The sequence below is a fragment of the Centropristis striata genome, chromosome 23 (assembly GCF_030273125.1).
Source record: "Centropristis striata isolate RG_2023a ecotype Rhode Island chromosome 23, C.striata_1.0, whole genome shotgun sequence".
Classification (NCBI taxonomy): Eukaryota; Metazoa; Chordata; class Actinopteri; order Perciformes; family Serranidae; genus Centropristis; species Centropristis striata.
The window spans coordinates 4,198,200-4,222,928 of record NC_081539.1 but is presented as its reverse complement, the minus strand read 5'-3'; the positions used below and the strand labels follow the sequence as shown (position 1 = coordinate 4,222,928).

At 35.6% G+C, this 24,729-nt stretch overlaps 2 protein-coding genes across 2 annotated transcripts; one reads left to right on the top strand and one right to left on the bottom strand.

The window, feature by feature from the left end:
* Window positions 1-1,452: 1,452 nt before the first annotated feature.
* LOC131961985 (CBY1-interacting BAR domain-containing protein 2-like) lies at window positions 1,453-7,923 on the top strand. The gene is made up of 9 exons (XM_059326925.1): window positions 1,453-1,472; window positions 3,296-3,530; window positions 3,620-3,688; window positions 4,010-4,111; window positions 5,035-5,040; window positions 5,156-5,260; window positions 5,984-6,097; window positions 6,309-6,521; window positions 7,717-7,923. Exons 1-9 carry the CDS (start codon window positions 1,453-1,455, stop codon window positions 7,921-7,923), a joined length of 1,071 nt encoding a protein of 356 aa, XP_059182908.1.
* A 3,551-nt stretch (window positions 7,924-11,474) lies between these two features.
* On the bottom strand, window positions 11,475-13,368 carry mos (v-mos Moloney murine sarcoma viral oncogene homolog). Its single transcript, XM_059326924.1, has one exon. It carries the CDS (start codon window positions 13,253-13,255, stop codon window positions 12,233-12,235), a length of 1,023 nt encoding a protein of 340 aa, XP_059182907.1. The 5' UTR covers window positions 13,256-13,368; the 3' UTR covers window positions 11,475-12,232.
* Between the last annotated feature and the right edge of the window lie 11,361 nt (window positions 13,369-24,729).

The window sequence follows — 24,729 nt, the reverse complement described above, 5'->3', positions numbered from 1 at the left end:
GGTTTTGACCAGCAGGAGGTTTGTGAGCTCATGAAGCCTCAAGAATTTTTTTATTTTTTTAACCATTCGGATGAAAAGCTTCAAGGCTTCATCTGGACATCACTTATAGATAGATTACTTTATTCATCCCTGAAGGGAAATTCAGTTGTAACAGCAGTCCGGTGTTTAAATACAATAAAATACAATAGAATCAAATATTGAGGTAGAATAAATAAAAACAACAATAAAAAAAACACAGAGTAGAACAAGGACACTTGAGAAGTTAAAAGGAGATCAGTTGGTAGGTAAGATGATGATGATATGATGGTAATAATGTTATTGTGACTAGACTGTATATAATAATAGTACAGTATATATATAGGATATAATATATAATATAATATATAATAATAATAATAATAATAATAAAAATAAGGCCAGTATATTAAAAATAGTAGTATATCACAGTATTTAGTAATAATATGCATATATATATACATACACACATTATTAATATAATAATAATAATAATAATAAGGCCAGTATATATATATATATATATATATATATATATATATATATATATATATATATATATATACATACACATTATTAATATAATAATAATAATAAGGCCAGTATAATAATAATAATAGTAGTATATCACAGTATATAGTAATAATATACATATATATATATATATACATACACACATACACAGTATTCATATAATAATAATAATAATAATTATTATTATTATTATTATTATTATAAGGTACATTAATAATAATAGTAGTATATCACAGTATATAGTAATAATATACGTATATATATATATATATATATATATATATATATATACATACACACATACACATTATTAATATAATATAATAATAATAGTAATAATAATAATAGTAGTAGTAGTAATGAGGCCAGTATATTAATAATAGTAGTATATCACAGTATATAGTAAAAATAGTAATGGCAGCAATAGTATATGTATATAATAATAATAATAATAATAATAATAATAATAATAATAATAATAATAATAATAACAACATAGCAGTGTGTCATATATTCAGCCTGTGCAGGGTGTGCATACATACATAGCATGATATATAATACGTAAACATATATAAATATATAAATGGATCTCACTACTCACTAACCATTGGTTCCTGCTTGAAAGGAAGAACACTGACAGTAAATGTTAGTTGCTCCCATTACTACTGGTATATATACAAAACACTTCCATCATCCTTTATAGGAAGAAAGAGAACCACTTGAAGCTCCAGTCAACGGTGATAATAACCCTCTACTGCCATCATGTGGCAGACAGCATCACCTACATCCAACACAGCCGGTACTGTCCATCTGTTGTTGGTGTTTCCATGGTGACGGGCTTCTGTTACCTGGTGCAGGTGAGAATCAGCAGAGGCAAACAACAGAGAGGACGACACAACAAACATGAACAGCCTTCTCTCCAGGTAGGAGACTTTTATGTTTCACATTATCCAGAGAGACAGAAACAACAAGAGCTGAGAGCTTTGGACAAAATGTTACCAAGGTTTATTTTATTAGCACAGTCAGAATTACATTAAATGACAAAGATAACATATAATGTAAAGTGCAGGGAGAGGCAGAAAACCCAGATGGGCTTCACCTAAAATGTCATGGTTATAAGAAAGTAATGGACTGATAATAGAAAAAAGATATGTATAACATCAACAACAAGTTATAATAACAAAATGAAATAAAAAACAAAAATGAACATGATATAAAGGTGTATTTGTGTGTGAATTAGAATTTTAAAACAGCAGTAAAATGGGCTTTTAGACATCTTTTGAAACATTTTATAGAGATGGAGTTCTTTGCTAGATGGGAAAAGGTATTTATCCATAATTTAGTCCCTAAATTTAACAATAAATTGACCTCTGCATGTCAGAAATCTTGGGGGATTTCTTTTGATGGAAAAACTTTTTATTTTTTACGGTAAAATATGAAATAAAATGGTAATCTTAAACGTGAAATCAGCAGTGCTAATATAATTTTACCGTAATGTTAGAAAAAGTTGCACCGTATTTATTACGGTAAAGTTCTGGCAACCACAGCTGCCATTTTTTTTACCGTAAAAACAACAGGTTTTGTTTTTTTTTACATATTACGGTAAAATTATATTAGCACTGTTGATTTCACATTTAAGATTGCCATTTTATTCCATATTTTACTGTAAAAAATAACAAGTTTTTCCATCAAAAGAAACGCTGTTTTGCCATATAATTGACAAGATAATACTATATAAATGGTGCATAAATTAAAGATTTTACCATAAAATATTACAGTATATTTTGCCAGTGTATTTTACAGTGGAGTAATGTTTTTTTGTTTTTTTAATGTAAAAAAAAATACTGTTTTGGCCGATATACACTACTGGTCAAAAGTTTTAGAACACCCCAATTTTTCCAGTTTTTATTGAAATTCAAGCAGTTCAAGTCAAATGAACAGCTTGAAAGGGTCCAAAGGTAAGTGGTGAACTGCCAGAGGTAAATAAAAAAAGGTAAGGTTAACCAAAACTGGAAAATAATGTACATTTCAGAATTATACAAGTAGGCCTTTTTCAGGGAACAAGAAATGGGTTAACAACTTAACTCTATGGAGTCTTGGGCTATTTTGTCCATTTTTTAATTCTTTTCATGTCTTTGTAAGTCATTTTGTGTCTTTTTTTAGTCATTTTGTGTCTTTTTTTGGTAATTTTGTGTCTTTTTTTTAGTCATTTTGTGTCTTTTTTTAGTCATTTTGTGTCTTTTTTGGTCATTTTGTGTCTTTTTTTTGGTCATTTTGTGTCTTTTTTTTGGTCATTTTGTGTCTTCTTTTGGTCATTTTGTGTCTTTTGGTGTCTTTTTTTGTCATTTTGTGTCTTTTTTTGTCATTTTATGTCTTTTTTTGGTCATTTTGTGTCTTTTTTTAGTCCTTTAGTCCAACATAAAATGTGATTTTGAATCTTTTTTTTACTTTCAAAACACTATCATGCTCCATCAAGAATTTTAAATGTTGCAAATGTGCATTAATTTCAGAGTACACTGAGACATTAAACTGCATCATTTTCAATTAAATTCTGGAAAAGTTGATGTGTTCTAAAACTTTTCACCAGTAGTGTATACATTTACAGTGTTTCATTGTTACTGAAACTGAATTAACCCATTTATCATTTAACGGTCTTTTACTCTCATGGTTTAGCAGTTTTTCACCGCAAAATCTACAGACATTTTTTACAGTGTACTGCCATTTTCTTCTTGGTGTGTTGCAGCAGGGAGGTGCAGGTGAAGAGCATGGAGCAGACAGTGAAGCATGCGGAGAAGTACCTGGGGGAGATCTGCTCCCTGCTGGCCTCCTACACCAGGAGGACCGCCAAGCTCCGAGACAAGGCCGACCAGCTGGTGGCTCAGCTCTTTGACTTCTCCAGCAGGGAGGACCCAGAGCTGCAGGTCGGGCTGAAGAACCTGGCTGAGGACCTGGCCATGGTGCAGGACTACAGACAGGCTCAGGTCAGGGACTCTGGGTGAATGTTCTCTATTCTCTTCATCAGTCTCCTGTAGATACGGGTGTCGATGTGATGAATGTTTTATTTGTGCAGGTGGAGAGACTGGAGATGAGAGTTGTTTCTCCTCTCAAAGCGTACGGAGACATAGTTAAAAATAAAAGGGTGAGTTTGATTACAGATGTGTTCCTGTTATATTCATATATCTGCAAGAAAATAATAGAAGCTGATAACCATTTTCACCTGAATATAAGACGACCATGATCATGAGATAACTTACACAAATACATAGATGGATAGATAGATGGATGGATGGATGGATGGATGGATGGATGGATGGATGGATGGATGGATGGATAGATAGATAGATAGATAGATAGATAGATAGATAGATAGATAGATAGATAGATAGATAGATAGATAGATAGATAGATAGATAGATAGAAAAAGGACTGTGTATGAATTGACAGTGTATCTACCATTCAGGCAGATCTGAAGAAGTTCACCACTGATCTGAACAGAGAACTGAAGGAGCTGCAGAAACTCGAGAAGATCCGACTGAGGAACCCAGCAGATAGACAGAGCATTGTATCCTTCATACAGACATTTGACCTTTTTCACAACAACACATTCATTCCCCATGTTATTTAATGCTGCTGTGTGTTTCTGTGCTCTATCTTACTCATTTTATGATTGAATATTCCAAGTATTCTTTAAATATCTTGTTTTTGATAACAACAGATCATTATTTCCATTTAGCCTCTCATACTTTATGAAGATGAAAAGTTTTTGTATTATTACAAAGCTAACTACTTGTCCAAGTAGTTTGCTAAGCTAACTACTTGGACAAGAAGTTAGCTAAGTAGCAAGCAATTTGCTAACTAGTTAGCTTAGCAAGCTACTTAGCTAAATACTTAGCCAAGAAGTTAGCTAAGTAGTTAGCTTAGCAAGCTAATTAGACAAGAAGTTAGCTAAGTAGTTAGCTTAGCGAGCTAATTAGACAAGAAGTTAGCTAAGTAGTTAGCTTAGCAAGCTAATTAGACAAGAAGTTAGCTAAGTAGTTAGCTTAGCGAGCTACCTAGCTAAAAAATGGATACGGGTCATTTTTCACCCATGTTGTGTATTAGAAGAGTAGTGACACAAAAAGGGATTTTATTAAAAAATGTATAAAGGAAAACATAAAATTAGGATGTATGATGATCAAAAACAAACTAATTGGGGAAAACCTGAAATACTGAATGATGAAAATAATTTATTGCAAAGATATAGAACATAAAACCTCATACATATCAGGTCACTGTAGACCCATGTTGTGCATCAAACTGTGAATTTTGAAATATGTTGCATGAAATATGGCAATATATTTTATCATGTATACTTTATTGATTGCAACTACAGTATTCAACCCATGTGGATATAATAAGTGTTTGATGCAATTTTCAGTTATACTTTCATAAAGACAATTTAAACATGGTTATAGTTGAGATTATCTCCTTGACAACACCTTTCAGTCTCAGGTATGGTATGATTTTATGATTATCTTCTGAATATCCTCATATTACCGACCCTTCAGGCAGCTCATACTCACTGTGAGGTAAAGCTTTGTGTACTGTGTGGTGCGTTCACTGACAGGCTGAAGTAAATGCTCAGAGAGCTTCCAACAACGCCCAGCGCAGCATCAGACAGCTGGAGGAAACCATCACAGAGTTCCAGAGACAGAAACTAGAAGATATCAAAGTCAGTGTCACACTTCAACACATACTGTTCAGTATAAACCAGGGGTGTCAAACTCTGGCCCGCGGGCCAAATTTGGCCCGCAGTGTAATTTTATTTGGCCCGCGAGGCAATACCAAATTATTATATTATTATAGTACTATAAAAGCTGACCCGCCAGTATTATACAGCGCATTTATCGCTAATACTACAAATCCCACAATGCCCTGCTGTTGTTTTGGCGCGTCAATCAGGACAGGACCCAGAAACGCTCCTCTGTGACAGTCGTCATAGCAACCTCAAGCTAGAGCTGTCTCCCAGCTACCCCTTCCCAAAAATGGAGAAAAGAAAGGCAGAATTTATTAACCTGTTGAAAAAGTTTATTTTGATATTTAAATCAGAAGGATGCGAATAGAAAAGAGGCATACGATTTTTATTTAATTTTTATTTACGGTAATAAATGAATGACATTGATGTGTTTTTTATTTGAAATTTGATTTTGCATGTCTGCACTATTTAGTTATATATTGTATGTTTATAAGCGTTGCTGGTTCCATATTTAATGTTAAAGCAAAACATGTTTGGTATATATTAAAAGGTTTATTTGTTCAATGTTGGCCCGCGATTTTATTCAAGTTTTACATTTTGGCCCATTGTGTATTTGAGTTTGACAGCCCTGGTATAAACCCTCCAGCAGGTCAGGCATCAACGTCCCTCTGACAACAACTATTGCTTTGTTTTTGTTAGAGGATTTTCACAGACTTCATCACGGTGGAGATGCTCTTCCACGCTAAAGCTCTGGAGGTCTACGCACACACATACCACAACCTGGAGGCAACGGACACGCAGAAGGATCTGGAGGTAGTTTATGCAAATGAGAAAACTGATAATACTTCAAAAATGAATTGATAACATTGTGCATTTCAAATAGGCAATTATCACTTTCTCCTTTTTAATGTGAAGCACCTTGTGTTACATTTCTCCTGTATGAAAAGTGCTGTACAAATAAAGTCTGATTGATTGATTAATTGATCCTGCTTTTGGGTAAACATGACACTTTATCCCTCCATAGCTGTTCAGTGGGCGGATCAAGATGTCTGACTCTCTGGCGGGCCTCCTGGACGCCCCTCTGACCACCAGTTACTCTTCTCCTCTCCTGGGCCGCTACCCCAGCCCTCCTCTGGCCTCCCCAAAGGGCCAGAGCCTCCGATCAACACTAGCCTCCACCACAGGACTCAACCACAGACAGCAGCCCAGCCAGAGCCAGCACCCAGACACCAGGAGGGTAAGCCTCAACCTCTCCTGTTATAACGTTCTCATCAATGTTGACTTCCTGTCCTAATATACTATACATACACTACTGGTCAAAAGTTTTAGAACACACCAACTTTTCCATAATTTAATTGAAAATGATGCAGTTTAATGTCTCAGTGTACTCTGAAATGAATGCACATTTGCAACATTTAAAATTCTTTATAGAGCATGATAGTGTTTTGAAAGTAAAAAAAAGACACAAAATCACATTTTATGTTGGACTATAGGACTAAAAAAAGATACAAAATGGCAAAAAAAGACACAAAATGACTAAAAAAAGACACAAAATGACCAAAAAAAGACACAAAAAGACTTACAAAGACATGAAAAGAATTAAAAAATGGACAAAATAGCCCAAGACTCCATAGAGTTAAGTTGTTAACCCACTTCTTGTTCCCTGAAAAAAGGCCTACTTGTATAATTCTGAAATGTACATTATATTTCAGTGGTTTTGGTTAAGCTTACCTTTTTTTATTTACCTCTGGCAGTTCACCACTTACCTTTGGACCCTTTCAAGCTGTTCATTTGACTTGAACTGCTTGAATTTCAATAAAAAACTGGAAAAATTGGGGTGTTCTAAAACTTTTGACCGGTAGTGTATATAAATATATATATATAGGAACCTGGTCTCACAGGAATCCGTGAAATAGCCACGGATTCGCTTAACTCAAAATCCGTGGAATAGCCACGGAATCACTCAAATTTCCGTGAAACTGACACGGATTTCGCTACAATGCAAGTTAATGACAGTCATATCCCGTGGCTATTCCATGGATATTTGTTCCTATTGGTTTGTTCCAAGTCACGTGACTTTCAAGGTCCCGGCGGTCAGAACAAAAAACATGGCGGACAGTTCTCTCATTTTTAGTGAAAAAAAAAAATCAATATTTTGACTTTGTTTCTGCATAAAAATGGATTTTGATCACATTTCTAGCCAGAAATATATGTTTTATTTTCTAAATATTCACTCAGTGAATGTACATAATCACTTTGTATGTTGGAATAGCCACGGGATATGACTGGCATTAACTTGCATTGTAGCGAAATCCGTGTCAGTTTCACGGATATTTGAGTGATTCCGTGGCTATTTCACAGATTCCTGTGAGACCAGGTTGATATACAGTCTATATATACTAATACAGGCCATCACTCTGACTGAATTGCAGTCTCGCAGCATCTTACAACGCCAGAGAGGCATGGAGGAGGAGGAGGAGGAGGAGGAGGAGGAGGAAGAGCTGGAAGGGGAAGAAGAGGATGAAGAAGAAGAAGAAGGAGAGGAGGAGGTTTATAATTCAGAGATAGAGGGGAATCAGCACACCAGCAGGCAGTCTTATGCTGTTCAATATGCTCAGATGCACAGATGGCAAAAGTAAAAAGTCAATGCACAGAAACAGAAACACACACAGATCCAACTACATGTACACGCTGCTGTGTCTGCTTAGATTTAAACATTTGCCCTCATTTATCAAACGTAGAAACCAGCACAGATCCGATCATATAAATCATCCAACATGGTCTCACAGCAATCCGTGAAATAACCACGGATTTGCTTAACTCAAAATCCGTGGAATAGCCACGGAATCACTCAAATTTCCGTGAAACTGACACGGATTTCGCTACAATGCAAGTTAATGACAGTCATATCCCGTGGCTATTCCAACATACAAAGTGATTATGTACATTCACTGAGTGAATATTTAGAAAATAAAACATATATTTCTCGCTAGAAATGTGATTAAAATCCATTTATATGCAGAAACTAAGTCAAAATATTGATTTTTTTTTTCACTAAAAATGAGAGAACTGTCCGCCATGTTTTTTGTTCTGACCGCCGGGACCTTGAAAGTCACGTGACTTGGAACAAACCAATAGGAACAAATATCCATGGAATAGCCACGGGATATGACTGTCATTAACTTTTACATTTTTAAAAGTCATCTTAAAACCTATTTTTATTCCTTGGCTTTTAACCACGCATGAGACTCTGCTCTTGTTTTTAGTGTTTTATGGTTTGCTTTTATTTATTGTTGTTTAAATTGTCTTTTAAAAAGCAATGAATCTATTTATTTTGTGTTTATTTCCTGTTTTATTTATTTTATTGTCTCTTGTTCTGTTTATGTACAGCACTTTGTTGCAGCTGTGGTTGTTTTAAAGTGCTTTACAAATAAAGTTGAGTTGAGAACTTGCATTATAGCGAAATCCGTGTCAGTTTCACGGAAATTTGAGTGATTCCGTGGCTATTTCACGGATTCCTGTTCAAATCATCTTACTTTAGGGTTCACGTGTGATTCATAAAATGACCGTAAGAAGGATCAGGTGTTGATAAATGTGGCATCTGAAAACAAGCATCATTTAAATATATAAAAAAAGTTTTTAAATGCAAGACTTTCACATGTAGTAGTGGAGTAATTCTGCACTGTGGTAATAGTACTTTTACTTAGCTAAGGGATCTGAATACTTTTCCCACCACTGCTTATGTGATACTGAAAGTTGTTATTCATTGTTATTCCGCCATGTGGACCTATGTTCCCAAATTATTACTGTTATCATTATCATTATTATTATAATTTTTTGGCTCAACATTATTGATGTTGCATTGTTTTGTAGGGGATATTTTGCTGATTTTACACATTGACTATTTTTGGTATGTCTTAACTTAATTAAACTTAAAAATTGTATCTGTAACTCATTCAAATGCAAGTTTTTTTCTTTGTACTGTGTGCTATTTAACGTGTGCTTCTCTAGTTTATATTTGCTATATTTACCATTATTGAATTGAACCATTTTCCTCCATTGACCTTTAGGTAAACATTGATGTTAGCAGACCATTGATGAATAAATGTTAACAAAATAAAAGAAGGGCTTAGTTTTAGGGTTGAGTTTTAACCCTGAGTCACAACTTCAGTTCAAAAGTAAAAAAATAAATCAGTTTGTATTATTCACTTTAGCTCTTTGGCTTTTGAGAGTTTGGAGACAAAAATCCCAATAAATCTCACCTGTGTTCATATCTCTGACAAACTACCACAGAAATGGTTAGAATGAAGCAGCTGAGTAAAGAAACAAGCATACCGATTTATACATTAAAGAAAGAAGGAAAGTCTAAGCAATAAAAACCCAAAGACCTGATAAAACTATGATCTTTTTTTGTACAAATTTGATCTTGCTTCCAAACTTTTGGCATGTAGTGTATTTAGTTCTTTTATAATGTTCGTTGTTCTTTTCTCATAAACATATTTATTTAAGAAAAAGATTTTATTTCATAGGCTACTCCTCTTGTTATACAGTATTTATGTTTATGTTATCTGGATAGATATATATATATATATATATATATATATATATCGGTATTCAGCCTAAATATATCAGGATATGACTTTTGGTCCATATCACCCCGCCCTAACAACACTTAACATTTTCTGCCTAAACATGATGTGAGGAAGAACTGAGAAGCAAAACAATTGGTATAAAAACAATTTTAATGAAAACCTTTCACTGTTAAAATAAATTACAATATCATTATGAGAAAAAAAGTCCCTTCACAACACATTTTGGTCCCATTTTTGAACAAGTTATTGCTAAATAGGACTGTCAGCAACTAGTGTGAACTGTTTGAGATGTCCAAAGACACAGAATAAACTTTAAAATGATCAGTTAAATAGTGGGCAGGCTAAACCATAACCTATCATCTAGAATGGAGTTTTAAAAGCTTCACTACTGGTACATCTGCATTTGAAAACAAAGTGCACTCTGGCTTGTTTTTATAACTTAAAGTGAGTATAAATGAGCATGTTTAGCCTACCTGGAGCAGCTTAGAGACTTTGTTTCAGGACTTTGCATCAAATTATACATCAAACATCAAACAATCATACACTTTAAAGACTTCCTTAGCAGTAAAATTAGGCCTTAACCTGCTCAACAACTGCACAACTCAATACTTAATCATTAGGAGCCATAAATAATAATAATAATAATAATGCTCTGTACAACACACAATACATTGATAGAGCCATGGGAACCTGTTTCAAAGCTGGTTTTATATGTGAGCCTACTGACCTGAAACATACTGTAATCTGGCAATTTTAATTTATTTAGGCACATTATAGTTTTAAATAGGAAGGCACCTTTTGTTTGTAGCCTACACTTGATTCGGCATTAACCCTTTGATGCACAACATGGGTCTAAAGTGACCTGACTGAGTTTTTATATTATATCTTTGCAATAAATAAATCAAATAACTTGTTTTTGATCATCACACATCCTGATTTTATGTTCTCCTTTAATTTTTTAATAAAATCCCTTTTTGTGTCAATATTTTCTAATGCACAACATGGTTGAAAAATGACCCATATGCATTTTTAGTTAAGTAGCTCGCTAAGCTAACTACTTAGCTAACTTCTTGGCTAAGTAGCTTGCTAAGCTAACTACTTAGCTAACTTCTTGGCTAAGTATTTAGCTAAGTAGCTTGCTAAGCTAACTAATTAGCAAATTGCTTGCTACTTAGCTAACTTCTTGGCTAAGTATTTAGCTAAGTAGCGTGCTAAGCTAACTAATTAGCAAATTGCTTGCTACTTAGCTAACTTCTTGGCCAAGTATTTAGCTAAGTAGCTTGCTAAGCTAAGTAATTATTTTATTTAATTTTATTAATTTACTTATTAGCAGTAGTTAGCTTAGCAAGCTACTTAGCCAAGTAGTTAGCTTTGTAATAATACAAAAACGTTTTTTCTTCATAAAGTGTGAAAGGCAAAATGGATATAATGATCTGTTGTTAATGACCCGTATTCATTTTCAATGATATTTCATATTATTATTATTATTATTATTATTATTATAGAATTAGGTCACTTAAATTTAAAATCAAATTTGGATGAATGAGTCATTTTTGACTTTGTGTGTAAACTTGATGTAATGACACAAAAACTATTAATCTTCATAAAGTATGAAAGTAAAAAAAATGGATATAATGATCAGTTGTAATTTTAAAAAAAAAGATATTCAAATAACACTTGGACTATTCAATCATAAAATAAATTGATTTAAAAAGATAGAGCAAAGAAACACACAGCCAGCATGAAATAACATGAGAAATTACATTTTTGACCCTTGTTGTGCATTAGAAGGGGTGTCCATATGTTGTGCATCAAAGAGTTAATAATAAGGGTAATAATGCTGATATTGCATGCACTATAAAAAAAAATCTGTTCCTTTTACAGAAAAAAAATGTCAGCTGTGGTTACCAGAATAATTCTGCAAAAAATACAGTACAAATGTAAACAACCTTACAGATCAACTTGTACATTTTACTGGTATTCAGTGTACAATAAATAATAACTGAATGTTAATTTACTGGTATTCAATGTGCAATAAGCAAAATCTGCATGTAAATTTTGCATAAATAATTACTATAAAAGCATTATCCTGTTAAATTAGCAGTAAAGGATGGTATAATCTACAACTTAAAAAAAAAAAGTATTAACTACTGTTTTAGGATGTAAAATGTACAAGTTGTTCACATTTGTACTGTATTTTTTGCAGAATTATTCTGGTAACCACAGCTGACATTTTTTTTTTCTGTAAAAGCAACGGAATTTTTTTTTTTTTTTTTACAGTGTGGGTGTATCTCCTAAATTGTTTCTAAAAAAAATGTCCATTTTATGAACCCACAGCTCTCCTGCTAGAATAAAGTCATGTCTGGGGGCGCAGCTGCTCCAGGTGCAGCAGCAGCTCCTGGGCGCTGGGTCTGCAGAGACCCTCTCCGCTCCAGCACCGACCCAGCAGAGTCCTGACCTGCCGGCCCTGCTCCGACCCGAACACCGGGTGGTCCTGGTCCCGGACGGACGGCCGCAGGTTGTGCGCAACGACCGCGTAAAGCACGTGCTGCCTGTCTCCGGTGTAGGGCTGCTCCCTGGTGATCAGCTGCCACCAGGTGATCCCGAAGGAGAAGATATCCGCTTTGGGAGTCAGCTCCTCGCCTTTCAGCAGCTCCGGAGCTCGGTGCGTGTACGTCCCGCCTACGTGGCTCAGATGGGGGCTGATGGCGCTGAATTCACACTTATAGTCCAGTTTCAGAGAGCAGCCGAAATCTGCAATCTTGCACACGTCTTCTCTGGACACCAGCACGTTGGCTGGTTTTATATCCAGATGCACAACACTGTGGGAGTGAATGAACCGCAACCCGTGCGCAATATCCGTTGCGTACTTGTGCCATTTGTCCTCTCCAAGCGGCTCCACACATGCGTAAAGTATCTGGTGCAGGTTTCTGTCCCCCACAAACTCCATCAGGATCGTCCCGATGCTGCCTTCGTCTCCAAACCCAGGTGGCACGCATGTGGTGGCCGCGATTACGCGCACGATGTTCCTGTGGCGCAGGTGTCCTGCGTTCAGCTCGGCCCAGAAGCTCTGCCGGGACGCCAGCTTGTTCTTGGTGCACTTTTTCACTTTCTTAAGCGCCACGGTCTCCCCGAAATACTCCGCCTTGTAGACGGAGCCGAACCCTCCGGAGCCCACAGGCTGCACGGAGATCAGTTCCTTCCAGTGGATCACAGTGGACCAGAGGCGACTGGCGACTTTGCCGTGGAACCGCTGGACGGGGACCTGCAGGCTGGTGCCGAAGGAGTATTTGGCCAGCGGGCTGCTGCAGGTCCCGATGTCCAGGAAGGGGTTGATGTCTTTGGGCAGCAGGCGGGTAACAGGGATCGGAGAAGGCATGGTGCGTGCTGGAGGCTGAGCGCGCAGCCTGAAATCTGCTGCTGACTGATTGCTGCTCTGCAGGGAGGAAGATTTTCAGCTGACAGCCTGCAGCAGCCAGCCACAGCGCCGCCCAGCGTGCAGGAGGAGCTAGTTCATGTGTGTTTGGGTTCAACGAGTTCATCCTGCCGGTTCGACTCAGTTTATCCTGTCTGCAGCAGGGGGCGGGGGAAGGCACTGCTGCATTTCGTAGTAGTGAAGCACAATATTTATGTGTGCGTTCATTTATTGCTGCTATAAAGCAGCTAGACGGACTGACACTTCTGTGTACTGTTACTGCCCTACAGAGTCTAACTGCAGTAGCTACATTTATGGTCTAAATTGACACTACTGGTCAAAAGTTTTAGAACACACCAACTTTTCCTGAATTTAATTGAAAATGATGCAGTTTAATGTCTCAGTGTACTCTGAAATGAATGCACATTTGCAACATTTAAAATTCTTTATTGAGCATGATAGTGTTTTGAAAGTAAAAAAAAAGATTCAAAATCACATTTTATGTTGGACTAAAGGACTAAAAAAGACACAAAATGACTTTTAAAAGACACAAAATGACCAAAAAAAGACACAAAATGACTTTTAAAAGACACAAAATGACCAAAAAAGACATGAAAATAATTTAAAAATGGACAAAATAGCCCAAGACTCCATAGAGTTAAGTTGTTAACCCATTTCTTGTTCCCTGAAAAAGGCCTACTTGTATAATTCTGAAATGTTCATTATTTTTCAGTTTTGGTTAAGCTTACCTTTTTTTATTTACCTCTGGCAGTTCACCACTTACCTTTGGACCCTTTCAAGCTGTTCATTTGACTTGAACTGCTTGAATTTCAATAAAAAACTGGAAAAATTGGGATGTTCTAAAACTTTTGACCGGTAGTGTAGTTATAACTAAAAATGAACTCCTTGATGTCTGTTTTATCTTGTGACAAAGTTTTAGATTTCAATTTTGCTTTATTTCAGAGAAATAATGATATAAAAACCACAAAATCCAACTCAAAACCAAGCAGTAATTGCACTTACCACAGTCTGCTTTGGAGATATATACTAATTTAAACATAAAAATAATAGAAATTATAAATTTATTTGATAGGGAAATTATTATCTAGTTAGAGATTAAGTAAAAAAGTGAGATAAAATTATATTAAGACTAAAATATAACATTACTTTGTAATATTAACTGGCCAGTTAAAACACACAAAAAAACTTTAAAGCAGTTTTTCTCAGTTTAACCTTTTGCTACTGTAGTTAGGCTTTGTTTTACTGGAGCCACGGCACTCCATCATCTCCATGGTTCAGTTTAAGGTAGTAATCTGCTCTGGTTCATATCAGTCTGTTCCTAGTCTTGGTTTGGATCATATCAACATGTTTGATATTATCTCAAGTCTCAGTGACGGAACAAAACCACCAACCAATAGATGAGCAGGGAAAGGTCCCCGGTTTAGACTGGTTCAGACTGGTTCCAGACCGGTTCCAGACTGGTTCCAGACTGGTTCCAGACCGGTTCTAGACTGGTTCCAGACCATCCAGTAAAACCACTTCCACAGGAGAAAGGAACATCACCATAATGCCTCAATAAAAATATAGTGATGTCATATATTTAGATGTTTCTTAGTAAAGAGAACAGTAAGGAGACCCAGTTAAAATGTATCAATAAATGTATACATAAATAAGTAATAAATAATGGATGATTAATGTTTGATTAACTAAATGAAAGCTGACAGAGCTGATAAATATAATTATTAAATTAAAGAAATTATGCTTAACCTGCTGCCCCCGCGACCCAGCCCCGGATAAGCGGAGGAAAATGGATGGATGGATAATTAGATAGGACATGAATGAATTTCTAAATGTTCCTTTCCTTTATTCTTCCTTATATCTAATCTAAAATAGTCAACTTTTCATGTGATAAAAACAGAAACCCTTTTTCAGCTTTGTGAGGGGCATTTTGTGGCGTCTTCTTCTCTTTTTGTTTCTTTTTCTTAATTTTTTTCAACACAAACCACTGCACACACTAGAGCAGCTGGAGCCAAAAGCTGCTTCTCCTCCATTTAGTCAGTTTTTACTAAGAACATGATGAAAAAAATGCTAAGTCTTTTCTTGTAAATAGATTGACAGTCTGTCTAAAATCTCAGTGTGAGATTAAAAACTCTAAACATTTGTCTTTAGATGTGAGCTGATACTTTTCCAGGAGTCTTTTCTGAATCTTTTCAAAGTCTTCTGATGTATATTTAGCATTACACAGAAGCAGAAACTGACAAAATCCCAGTGAGCGACACATTTTTTGTTCTAGGAATGACCAAACAGACCTGCAGTTAGATCTCTTACATTTATTAAACTTTCTTTACATTGTGTAAAAACACTGGAGTTGACGACTGCAGCTCTTCTCTCTCATAGCAGCAAAGGTATGTAAATCAAATCATATTATTCTGCCAGACAATAAATAATTTGCCTCTTTGGATGATGTCAATGTTTAAAAAAACAACAGATAAAAGCTGCAGCATTAATATTTATTTTACACAACCTGTAAACATATACATACAGTATATATTTACTCGTGTGTGTGTTTATATGAATTACTTTGCCTATATTTATAAAAAATACGACAGTAGTTTGTAAGAAGATTTGAAGAAACATATTGAGAATTAGCAATGAGTCCATCATTGTCACAGGATGGCATTGTTGAAGTGCAACAAATAACAAAACCAACATGGCTGGAATGCAGTTCGTCTCTGAACTTCCTCAGGTCTTTTTTGAACGGCGCCACATGGAGCCATGTTTTCATCTTCAGCACTGATGTCTTCATCTCTGCCTTCAGTCAGAGCAACCTCCCACAATGACTCAATTTCCCAATATTACAAAACAAACGGGTGGGGCGGGACACATGTGATATTACAGGCAAGTCTGTAAAAAGACTAAAAAAAGTCACAGTACAATAAAAATATATGTAGCTATAGTACAACCAGGCACATACGCCAACTGTTCAGCTAAACTGGATACTTTGTTTTTACAAACGATACATTTAAGAACTAGAAAAGAGGTCTGTAGCACCTTAAGGAGCTTTAGAAGTATGTTAGCAGCTTGATCCAATACCAAAAATATATTGCAGTATTGCAGTGTTTCTTACATACACATTCAATAAAGTTCACTGGTACCACTGAAGCTTATGAAGAAATTTGACATGAATTGCTCAAAGGTCTGTGTTTCTCACTGAAGAGCATCTTCTGTCTCCTGGTCGCCACACGGCTCGGTTAGAAATTGTGGGTTTTTTTTAACCCTTTGATGCACAACATGGGTCTAAAGTGACCCGATATGTATGAGGTTTTATGTTCTATATCTTTGCAATAAATTATTTTCATCATTCAGTATTCCAAGTTTTCCTCGATTAGTTTGTTTTTGATCATCATACATCCTAATTTTATGTTTTCCTTTATTCATTTTTTTAATAAAATCCCTTTTTGTGTCACAACTCTTCTAATGCACAACATGGGTGAAAAATGACCCATATCCATTTTTTAGCTAAGTACTTCGCTAAGCTAACTACTTAGCTAACTTCTTGGCTAAGTATTTAGCTAAGTAGCTTGCTAAGCTAACTAATTAGCAAATTGCTTGTTACTTAGCTAACTTCTTGGCCAAATAGTTAGCTATGTAATAATACAAAAACTTTTTTCTTCAAAAAGTGTGAGAGGCTGTGTCGCTACTCTTCTAATGCACAACATGGGTGAAAAAATACCCATATCCATTTTTTAGCTAATTAGTTTGCTAAGCTAACTACTTAGCTAACTTCTTGGCTAAGTATTTAGCTAAGTAGCTCGCTAAGCTAACTACTTAGCTAACTTCTTGGCTCGGTAGCTTGCTAAGCTAACTAATTAGCAAACTGCTTGCTACTTAGCTAACTTCTTGGCTAAGTAGTTAGCTTAGCAAGCTACTTAGCCAAGTAGTGAGCTATGTAATAATACAAAAACTTTTCATCTTCATAAAGTATGAGAGGCAAAATGGAAATAATGATCTGTTGTTATCAAAAACAAGATATTTAAGAATACTTGGAATATTCAATCAAAAAATAAGTAAGATAGAGCACAGAAACACACAGCAAGCATTAAATAATATAGGAAATGAATGCAGGTCATTTTTGACCCATGTTGTGCATCAAAGGGTTAAGGACAGTTCAGATTTACTTTACAATTATGATCTTAATCTGATACCAGATCCCCGAACTGGATCTCCTTTCTGTAGAGTTTTCTTTTTCTTCTCTTTACTTTTTTTTACAGTTGTCATCTAATCCATATATTTTAACATACAGTCCATATGAGTTTACATCAAGTTGATTGGAAAATTTGTTTTCATCCAACAGATTTCAGGTAAAAACCATTAATACAAACCTTGAGTAATATTTTTTCATAATGTCACTGAGAATTAAGAATGATGTGATAGTCAAACAAGGAGTTATTAAATATACTGTATGAAGAGTTAATTTGCAAAAACAATATCTCTGTTTGGCAAAAAGCTATGATGAAATATTCAGATTATGATTAGCATTAAGTTAAAAATAAAAAAAATCATTTAAAATGAATGTTATGGTACTGACAAACCATCGAACTGAACCATGTAGGGGGGTCCAGGGGCATGGCACCCCAAGAGAAAATTTGTAAATTTTCAAGTAAAATCCATCAATCTTGTGCACTTTGAAAGCTAAATGAGAGCAAACACCTCATATTAGCATAACGACGTTAAAAGGAAACCAACGCCTCTTTCGCATTCCCCGTTCGTCGGCTACCAAAGAGAGGAACGTCTGCACCTCCTTAGCTAACCAGGTTTTTTCGGTCATGATCATCATTAGTAAAGGAAAGGGCCCCCAATCATTTTTTGCACGTGTAAAGGGTAGCCAATGAGGCACTTCCTCTTGTTTCCACCACTCTAGAGGCACTTTAGCGCGCTTTTTCAACCATGGAGGCACCAGACGGGAACTAGAAGGGCACTCATTAAGGCACGTTATCAATTTTTTTTGCTCGAGAAGGCACATCATCATGATTTATTGTATGAAGGGGCACCCTAGAGGGCACCCAATCATTTTAGCACATGTAAAGGGCAGCCAATAAGGCACTTCCTCTCGTTTTCACCACTCTAGAGGCACTTTAGCGCGATTTTTCAACCATGGGCTCACTGTAATGTGATCCCATGCGTCCGGTAGTTACACTACAGGTCAAAAGTTTGGAAGCAAGATCAAATTTGTACCAAAAAAGATCATAGTTTCATTGCTATACTTTGCAACAAAATAAACAAGATTATTATATAAAGAGTCACTTATTAGAACACATTTTTACTATAATTATCAGGTCTTTGGGTTTTTATTGCTTAGACTTTGTGTTTCCTTATTTCCTTAATGTATAAATCTGAACTCTTGTTTCTTTACTCAGCTGCTTCAATTTGAGCCATTTCTGTGGAAGTTCGTCAGAGATATGAACACAGGTGAGATTTATTGGGATTTTTGTCTCCAAACTCTCAAAAGCCAAAGAGCTAAAGTGAATAATGCAAACTGTGATTTGTTTTTTTAACTTTTGAACTGAAGTTGTGACTCTTCCAAATCTTCTCAACTCTAAAACTAAGCCCTTCTTTTCTTTAGTTTAGCTTTAGTAGTCTAACATTTATTCATCAATGGTCTGGTTACATCAATGTTTACCTAAAGGTCAATGGAGGAAAATGGTTCAATTCAATAAAGGTAAAGTCTGATCATACAGTAAACACATCCAAAAATCAAAAGAATACATACTGGTTTTTAAGAAAGCAGTTGTGAAGAGAAAATTTAAGTTGCTTCCACACTTTTGGCCTGTAGTGTAAGTGAGGAACATCAAGTTTTGGGTACAGTTAACCCTTTCCTAAAGTTTATTTTGAAAAGCCATCATGCATGTTGCTGTAACAAAACCGAAAGCAAAGGGGTTTCCCGTGCATCACTGTGATAAAACACTGGTAGCCAATAAGTTTGGATGAGAACGCATTGGGTACGTTGGTCGAACCACAACAGATTATTGTTGCTTGTTGTCAACAAAGAAAAGAGAAGTTCAGATTGAAACAAACACAGAGGGAAGCATGACTTCCTTCTCTGTTCAGGACACATTACTGCACCATATCTTTAGTTTTTTACTGCTATATTAATGTTCTAAATGAGGTGTGAAGCTACTCCAATAACAGCTTTTATCTGTTTTTGCAAATTAACTCTTGATTCTTGTTTGTCTTTCTAACAACTAATTAAACAACCAATAAAATCTAATTAAAATGTAATAAAACTGTCCATTTAAGTTTCATTGTTGCTTGTGCTATCATCTAAACCTGCGACTGAACAGTCAAAGAAGTTTGATAAAAGACCCCACAATGAGATACACAGAACACTTGTGCAAGTAGAGCAAAAATGACACTTTTTCATGGGATAAACACTGTCAAAATTGTACCTGTAAAAATAAAACATTTTATGTTGTATTTACATGTTATTGTTCTCTAAAAGAGCTAAATATATCATATATACATTTGTAATAAAGGTTTTAAACAAAAAAGGTATTGGAGGAAATAAAGGCATTCAATTTACAAAAAGTGCTATGATTACAACAAAACAAAAACAAAAAAACAAAAAAAAAACGCTTGCTAACATCTCTTGTAAAAACTCAAACCTTCACAAGATATAACTAGCAAACTTCCATAAATGCTTTGAAACATTACACATTCAATTCTACATTTCACATAACCCAGAAAAATATTGTGTCCATTCATGTCTCATCCAGTCCTCTCATTCAGGAAGGGTAAAGTTAACACTTCTAGTTCATCATTATTTTTGAATATCAGAGCACAAAAACAATATGAGTATGTGAGGTAAAAAATTAACACTATTGGGTTATATATGCATCAAACATTTCATGGATGAACCATCTGCTAACTGCTCTGGTGGAAGGGAAAGGTGAAGGTGCAGGCTGCAAAGTTCACATTTTTTGCCATATAATGTGCAGTCCAATAACTCTTGACAGGATAAAAAGGAGCAAGTGTCTGAAATGATATCTGTTCCACAAATGAAATATGTAATTTTTGCTTTATGAATATGCATAGGCTAACTTCACCTTAGTGACTTTTCATTCTTTAGTTTAGTTTTATTGTCGGGCTGGATATTCATTGACATTTTTCAATAAGATAAGAGTTTTGATACTGATATTGAAATTTTTTTTTATAAACAGTTCACCAAAGGTTATGGGCTGAAATATGTGCCACCAGAAACTGAATTTGAATTATTTATATTTGAATTTTAATTGCTTAACTTGAATAATTGCATGAAAAACCTGAATTTGAATCACATCATTTGAATTTGTATTGTTCAATTTGAATCATTGCATTGAAAAACTGGATCTGAATTGTAATTTCAAATGTATTTCAAATATATGAGTATATATATGTATTATATATTAGTTTGGAATTGAAAATTCAGTTCTCACAATTCAAATTCAGTTCGCGAAATTAAATTTCAATTTTCTGCAACAAAGATACACAGAGAGCCTCTTCGGCCAATCAGCACCTTCGTTTTCTTTGTTGCCACCCGGTTGCCATAGCGCTTCTTCGGCCAATCAGAACCTCCGTTTTCTTTTGTAACATTTGTTGCCACCCGGTTGCCATGGCGCCTCTTCAGCCAATCAGCACATCCGTTTTCTTTTGTAACGTTGCCAGAGCGCAACAAATTTTGCGAACTGAATTTGAATTGTGAGAACTGAATGTTCAGTTCCAAACTAATAAATTATATTTCAAATTACAATTCAGATTCAGTTTTTCAATGCAATGATTCAAATTGAACAATACCAATTCAAATTATGTGATTGAAATTCAGTTTTTTAATGCAATTATTCAAGCTAAGCGATTCAAATTCAAGTATAAATCATTCAAATTCAGTTTCTGGTGGCACATATTTCAGCCCATAAAGGGTCCACTTAAGAGATATTGTGCTGCTGTAAACCACTAAAAGTGGCTGAAGAGGGCAGTTTGCTTTCCTACATATGTTTTATGTACTGTATGCCTGCAAGCCAGTATCTATAATAGTTGTGTCTGCCCTCAGTTTTCAGAACTTCGAAATGTGTATTTAAATCACTGGGTCAATGATGATGGCAGCTTTCAGTAAAGCATTTTGGTATTCAGAGCTACATAAACATTTCACTTGATACCCAGGCCTACTTTGCTGGCACTACATTGAAAACAGTTTGAAAAAATGACTGCAACCATGAACCTATAATAATATCCAGTAACAGCTGAAAAACACTGGAAAATAACTCACAACGAAGCAAAAGAGAGACCAGTTTGTGACCCTAAGTATCCTGTATGTTACATTATGATTCGGAGTTCTCTACACAAACCATAATGGAAAATAATGCAAAAAAATAAATAAACAAACCTGTTTCCCAGCAGCAGGTTGCATCTTTAAATGTATTGTATTTGTGATCTCACTGATGGTAACTGTTAGGTCAGAATGAGAAAAAATTGCCCAGGTGAAAAAAATAAAAGGTAAAAGAGTGAGAGAGTAGCAGGTATATTTAGAAAACAGCACACACCTTTTATATATTTGCCATTATTAAAGGCAAAACCAAATTTCACTCTTGAATATTTAGAATTTTAAGTTAGGATATTGGTGGTACATATTGTAATTTGCATATCAACCTTCAATGACCTTTTATGATACATAAAATAAAATGGTACAAGGTACCACATAAAAACACTTACAAGTAGTCAAGTGACAACGAAGCTTCATGAACAATTTTCTTTCTTTCTTTGAGTAAGAACGAGTCTCCAAAAGTCTCCAATAACACCAGAAAAAGTCGCTAGATTTGTCGCTGGAAGAGGCACAGTCCTCCTGCAGCAGTCTCTCCCAGCTGCAATCACAGAGCCGGAGGGGATGTTAACCCCTTAGCGTCCAGTCTGCAAATTGCTAACAGGCTAACAGTTAGCTCTGTAGCAGTACAGTGTGTATGTGCTGCTGCTGCAGGAGGTGTTCACTTAGTGATCTCTGTTTGTTTACAACAAGCACCGGAAACTCTGTGCACAGTTAGTGATGCCGGTTAATTCACGATCACGATGTTTATGATCAGCGGAGACGCTGTGCATAATTAGCCATGCTGCTTTGTTTATGATCAGCTGATGACGTTGTACACAGTTAGCGACGGCGGCCACAGTTGCGTCTCTCGCGTTTAATCCGTCGCGTATGTGATCACGGATCACAGTCGAAACTGTTGCTAAGCGATTACGCGACAATCGAAAACCATACGTCACCTCCAGAGTCTCTAAATCCCTCTGGGGGCTAATTTGTAATGGAGAAACGCAGAGTGAGCGGACTTTTGAGAAGGCGTGGCCTGAGACTTTCCCAGCAGCCACTCTTCCCCCTGAAGGAAACACGGCTATTGCTAGAACCTTTTTCTTTTTTTTTTAAAGCCAAGACCGCCATCTAGTGGGGTCAAAAAATAAAGCAAATGGTTCACGAAGCTTCGTTGTCACTTAACTACATACAAGTTTAAGTGTAACTTTTTTATATGTATTGATTGCTTTGCATTGCCTTTGGGTGAACAGATTATAACGTCATTCAATCACAGCAGTCTGATCCCCAACCACCCCAACTCCCCGCCGGATTAGCAACCTTTCTATTCTGTTACACAGGTTAGACCAAGCTAGCTGGCCACTAGCCCACTCTGACACAGCCATGAACTGATGGTCCTTCTCCGCTAGCATGATAGGTACAGTAACTTGGAGTCAGAGCAGTCCAGAATCAAAACCCCCGATCCCCACTTGTGTTGGCTGAACTCAAGATGCTACAGCCGCTAACTGAAGGATCGTCTCTGGGCTGCCACAGCAAAAATGGATGCAATGGAAACCACAAAACACTCTCCCCCTGGTGTTAAAAAATCATTTGATATGAACTGATATGAAATATAATAATAATACATTGCATTTATATAGCACTTTTCTAAGCACTCAACGATGCTTAACAGGGAATAAATATATATTGTGATATTGTGGTTTAAGCTAATGCTAGCTTGCTTTCTAATGTGGCCAAATTGCTAGCTAGCTAACATTGCAGAAACCTGTTTTGTGTGGAGAACATTAGCCATTAGCCCGATTCAAAAAAACTTGCAATTCTGTGTAAAACTTAATTTAAAACAGAATGCATCAAATTCAGGACACAGTGTACAAAAACAAAAGTTGATTTGTTTTTGTTTTTTATCACGCAATGTATTATATTTGTATAGTTTTTCAATATGTCACAAAGGACTAGCAGATTATCTCATTTTGTTTTTACATTTAAGATAATGTCACACCTTTTGGATTTGGACTCCTGGGGCTGATCTGGCTGGGGAATTGTCTCTTTGCAAATCACTTTATCAGCTTAAATTGCGAAGCAATCAACTGCAGATTCCTGCAGAGCACCTAAGTTGCAATTAGCTGGCTACCCTTAGCATGCTTGCTTGTTAGCGAATGCTATCGCTACTTATTCATTTTAATGTCTGGTACAACTAAAGGTACATTTGTTTGGACAAATATAATGATAACAACAAAAATAGCTAATAAAAGTTTAATTTAAGGGCTGATATCTAGACATTTAACATGGTTTTATTGATATGATTTTAGTTATTATCAAGAAAACCATGGAAAATGTCTAGATATCAGCTCTTAAATTAAACTCTTATCAACTATTTTTGTTGTTCTCATTATATTTCTCCAAACAAATGTACTTTCAGGCATTAAAATGAACAACATAACATATTTCTGAATTGACTTGAAAGCATGATACGTTTTACACAGACACTAAAAGTTGACCTGGGAATGAGAACCTCCAGCATAGTGAACATTAAATGGTCTACTGCTGCAGGTGAACTTCACTGCATTATGTAATTTAGGTGCAAGCATCACAGTGATGTTTTTGGAAAAAAAATTCCAAGAAGACATGATGGATTATCTGACTCAAGTAAATTAAGTTAAATTTAAGTACTTGTTAGAAATTACTGAAACTTTAACTGCCTGGAAAATAGAAAAAAAAATCAAAATCTGGGATCCTTTGGAAAATGGTGAGCTGTCATTTATGGTACATGATTTATTAAATGGATGTTAATGGGGGCGGAAACATCCAAAAACTATATTTTGGTCCCTACCACAAATAAGAATGACTACAAAACGAAGGTCTACTGTGATGACAGGTGACATCAGAGTTCAAAGTGCTGCACGAACAACAATATATAACCGCAAAATCTCCTTACTAAGGTCAATCGGTTCTAAAGCACTGGGGGAGTAATTAAAGAAAACGTCACTGCAATCAACCTACTATTAGCATTCATCTATGTGAAAATGTTCTTACTCCCAAAACACTAATTGACACTCATGATTAAACTGACACAGCTCTCACTGGCACCGTGAAGCCATGTTTCCATTTT

Bases quoted from the DNA above. Each gene is read 5' to 3' on its own strand.
- mos (XM_059326924.1), bottom strand. From the start codon at position 13,255: ATGCCTTCTCCGATCCCTGTTACCCGCCTGCTGCCCAAAGACATCAAC.
- LOC131961985 (XM_059326925.1), top strand. From the start codon at position 1,453: ATGAACAGCCTTCTCTCCAG. The intron at 1,473-3,295 runs GTAGGAGACTTT...GTGTTGCAGCAG, and splicing joins ATGAACAGCCTTCTCTCCAG to GGAGGTGCAGGTGAAGAGCA. The intron at 3,689-4,009 runs GTGAGTTTGATT...TCTACCATTCAG, and splicing joins ACATAGTTAAAAATAAAAGG to GCAGATCTGAAGAAGTTCAC.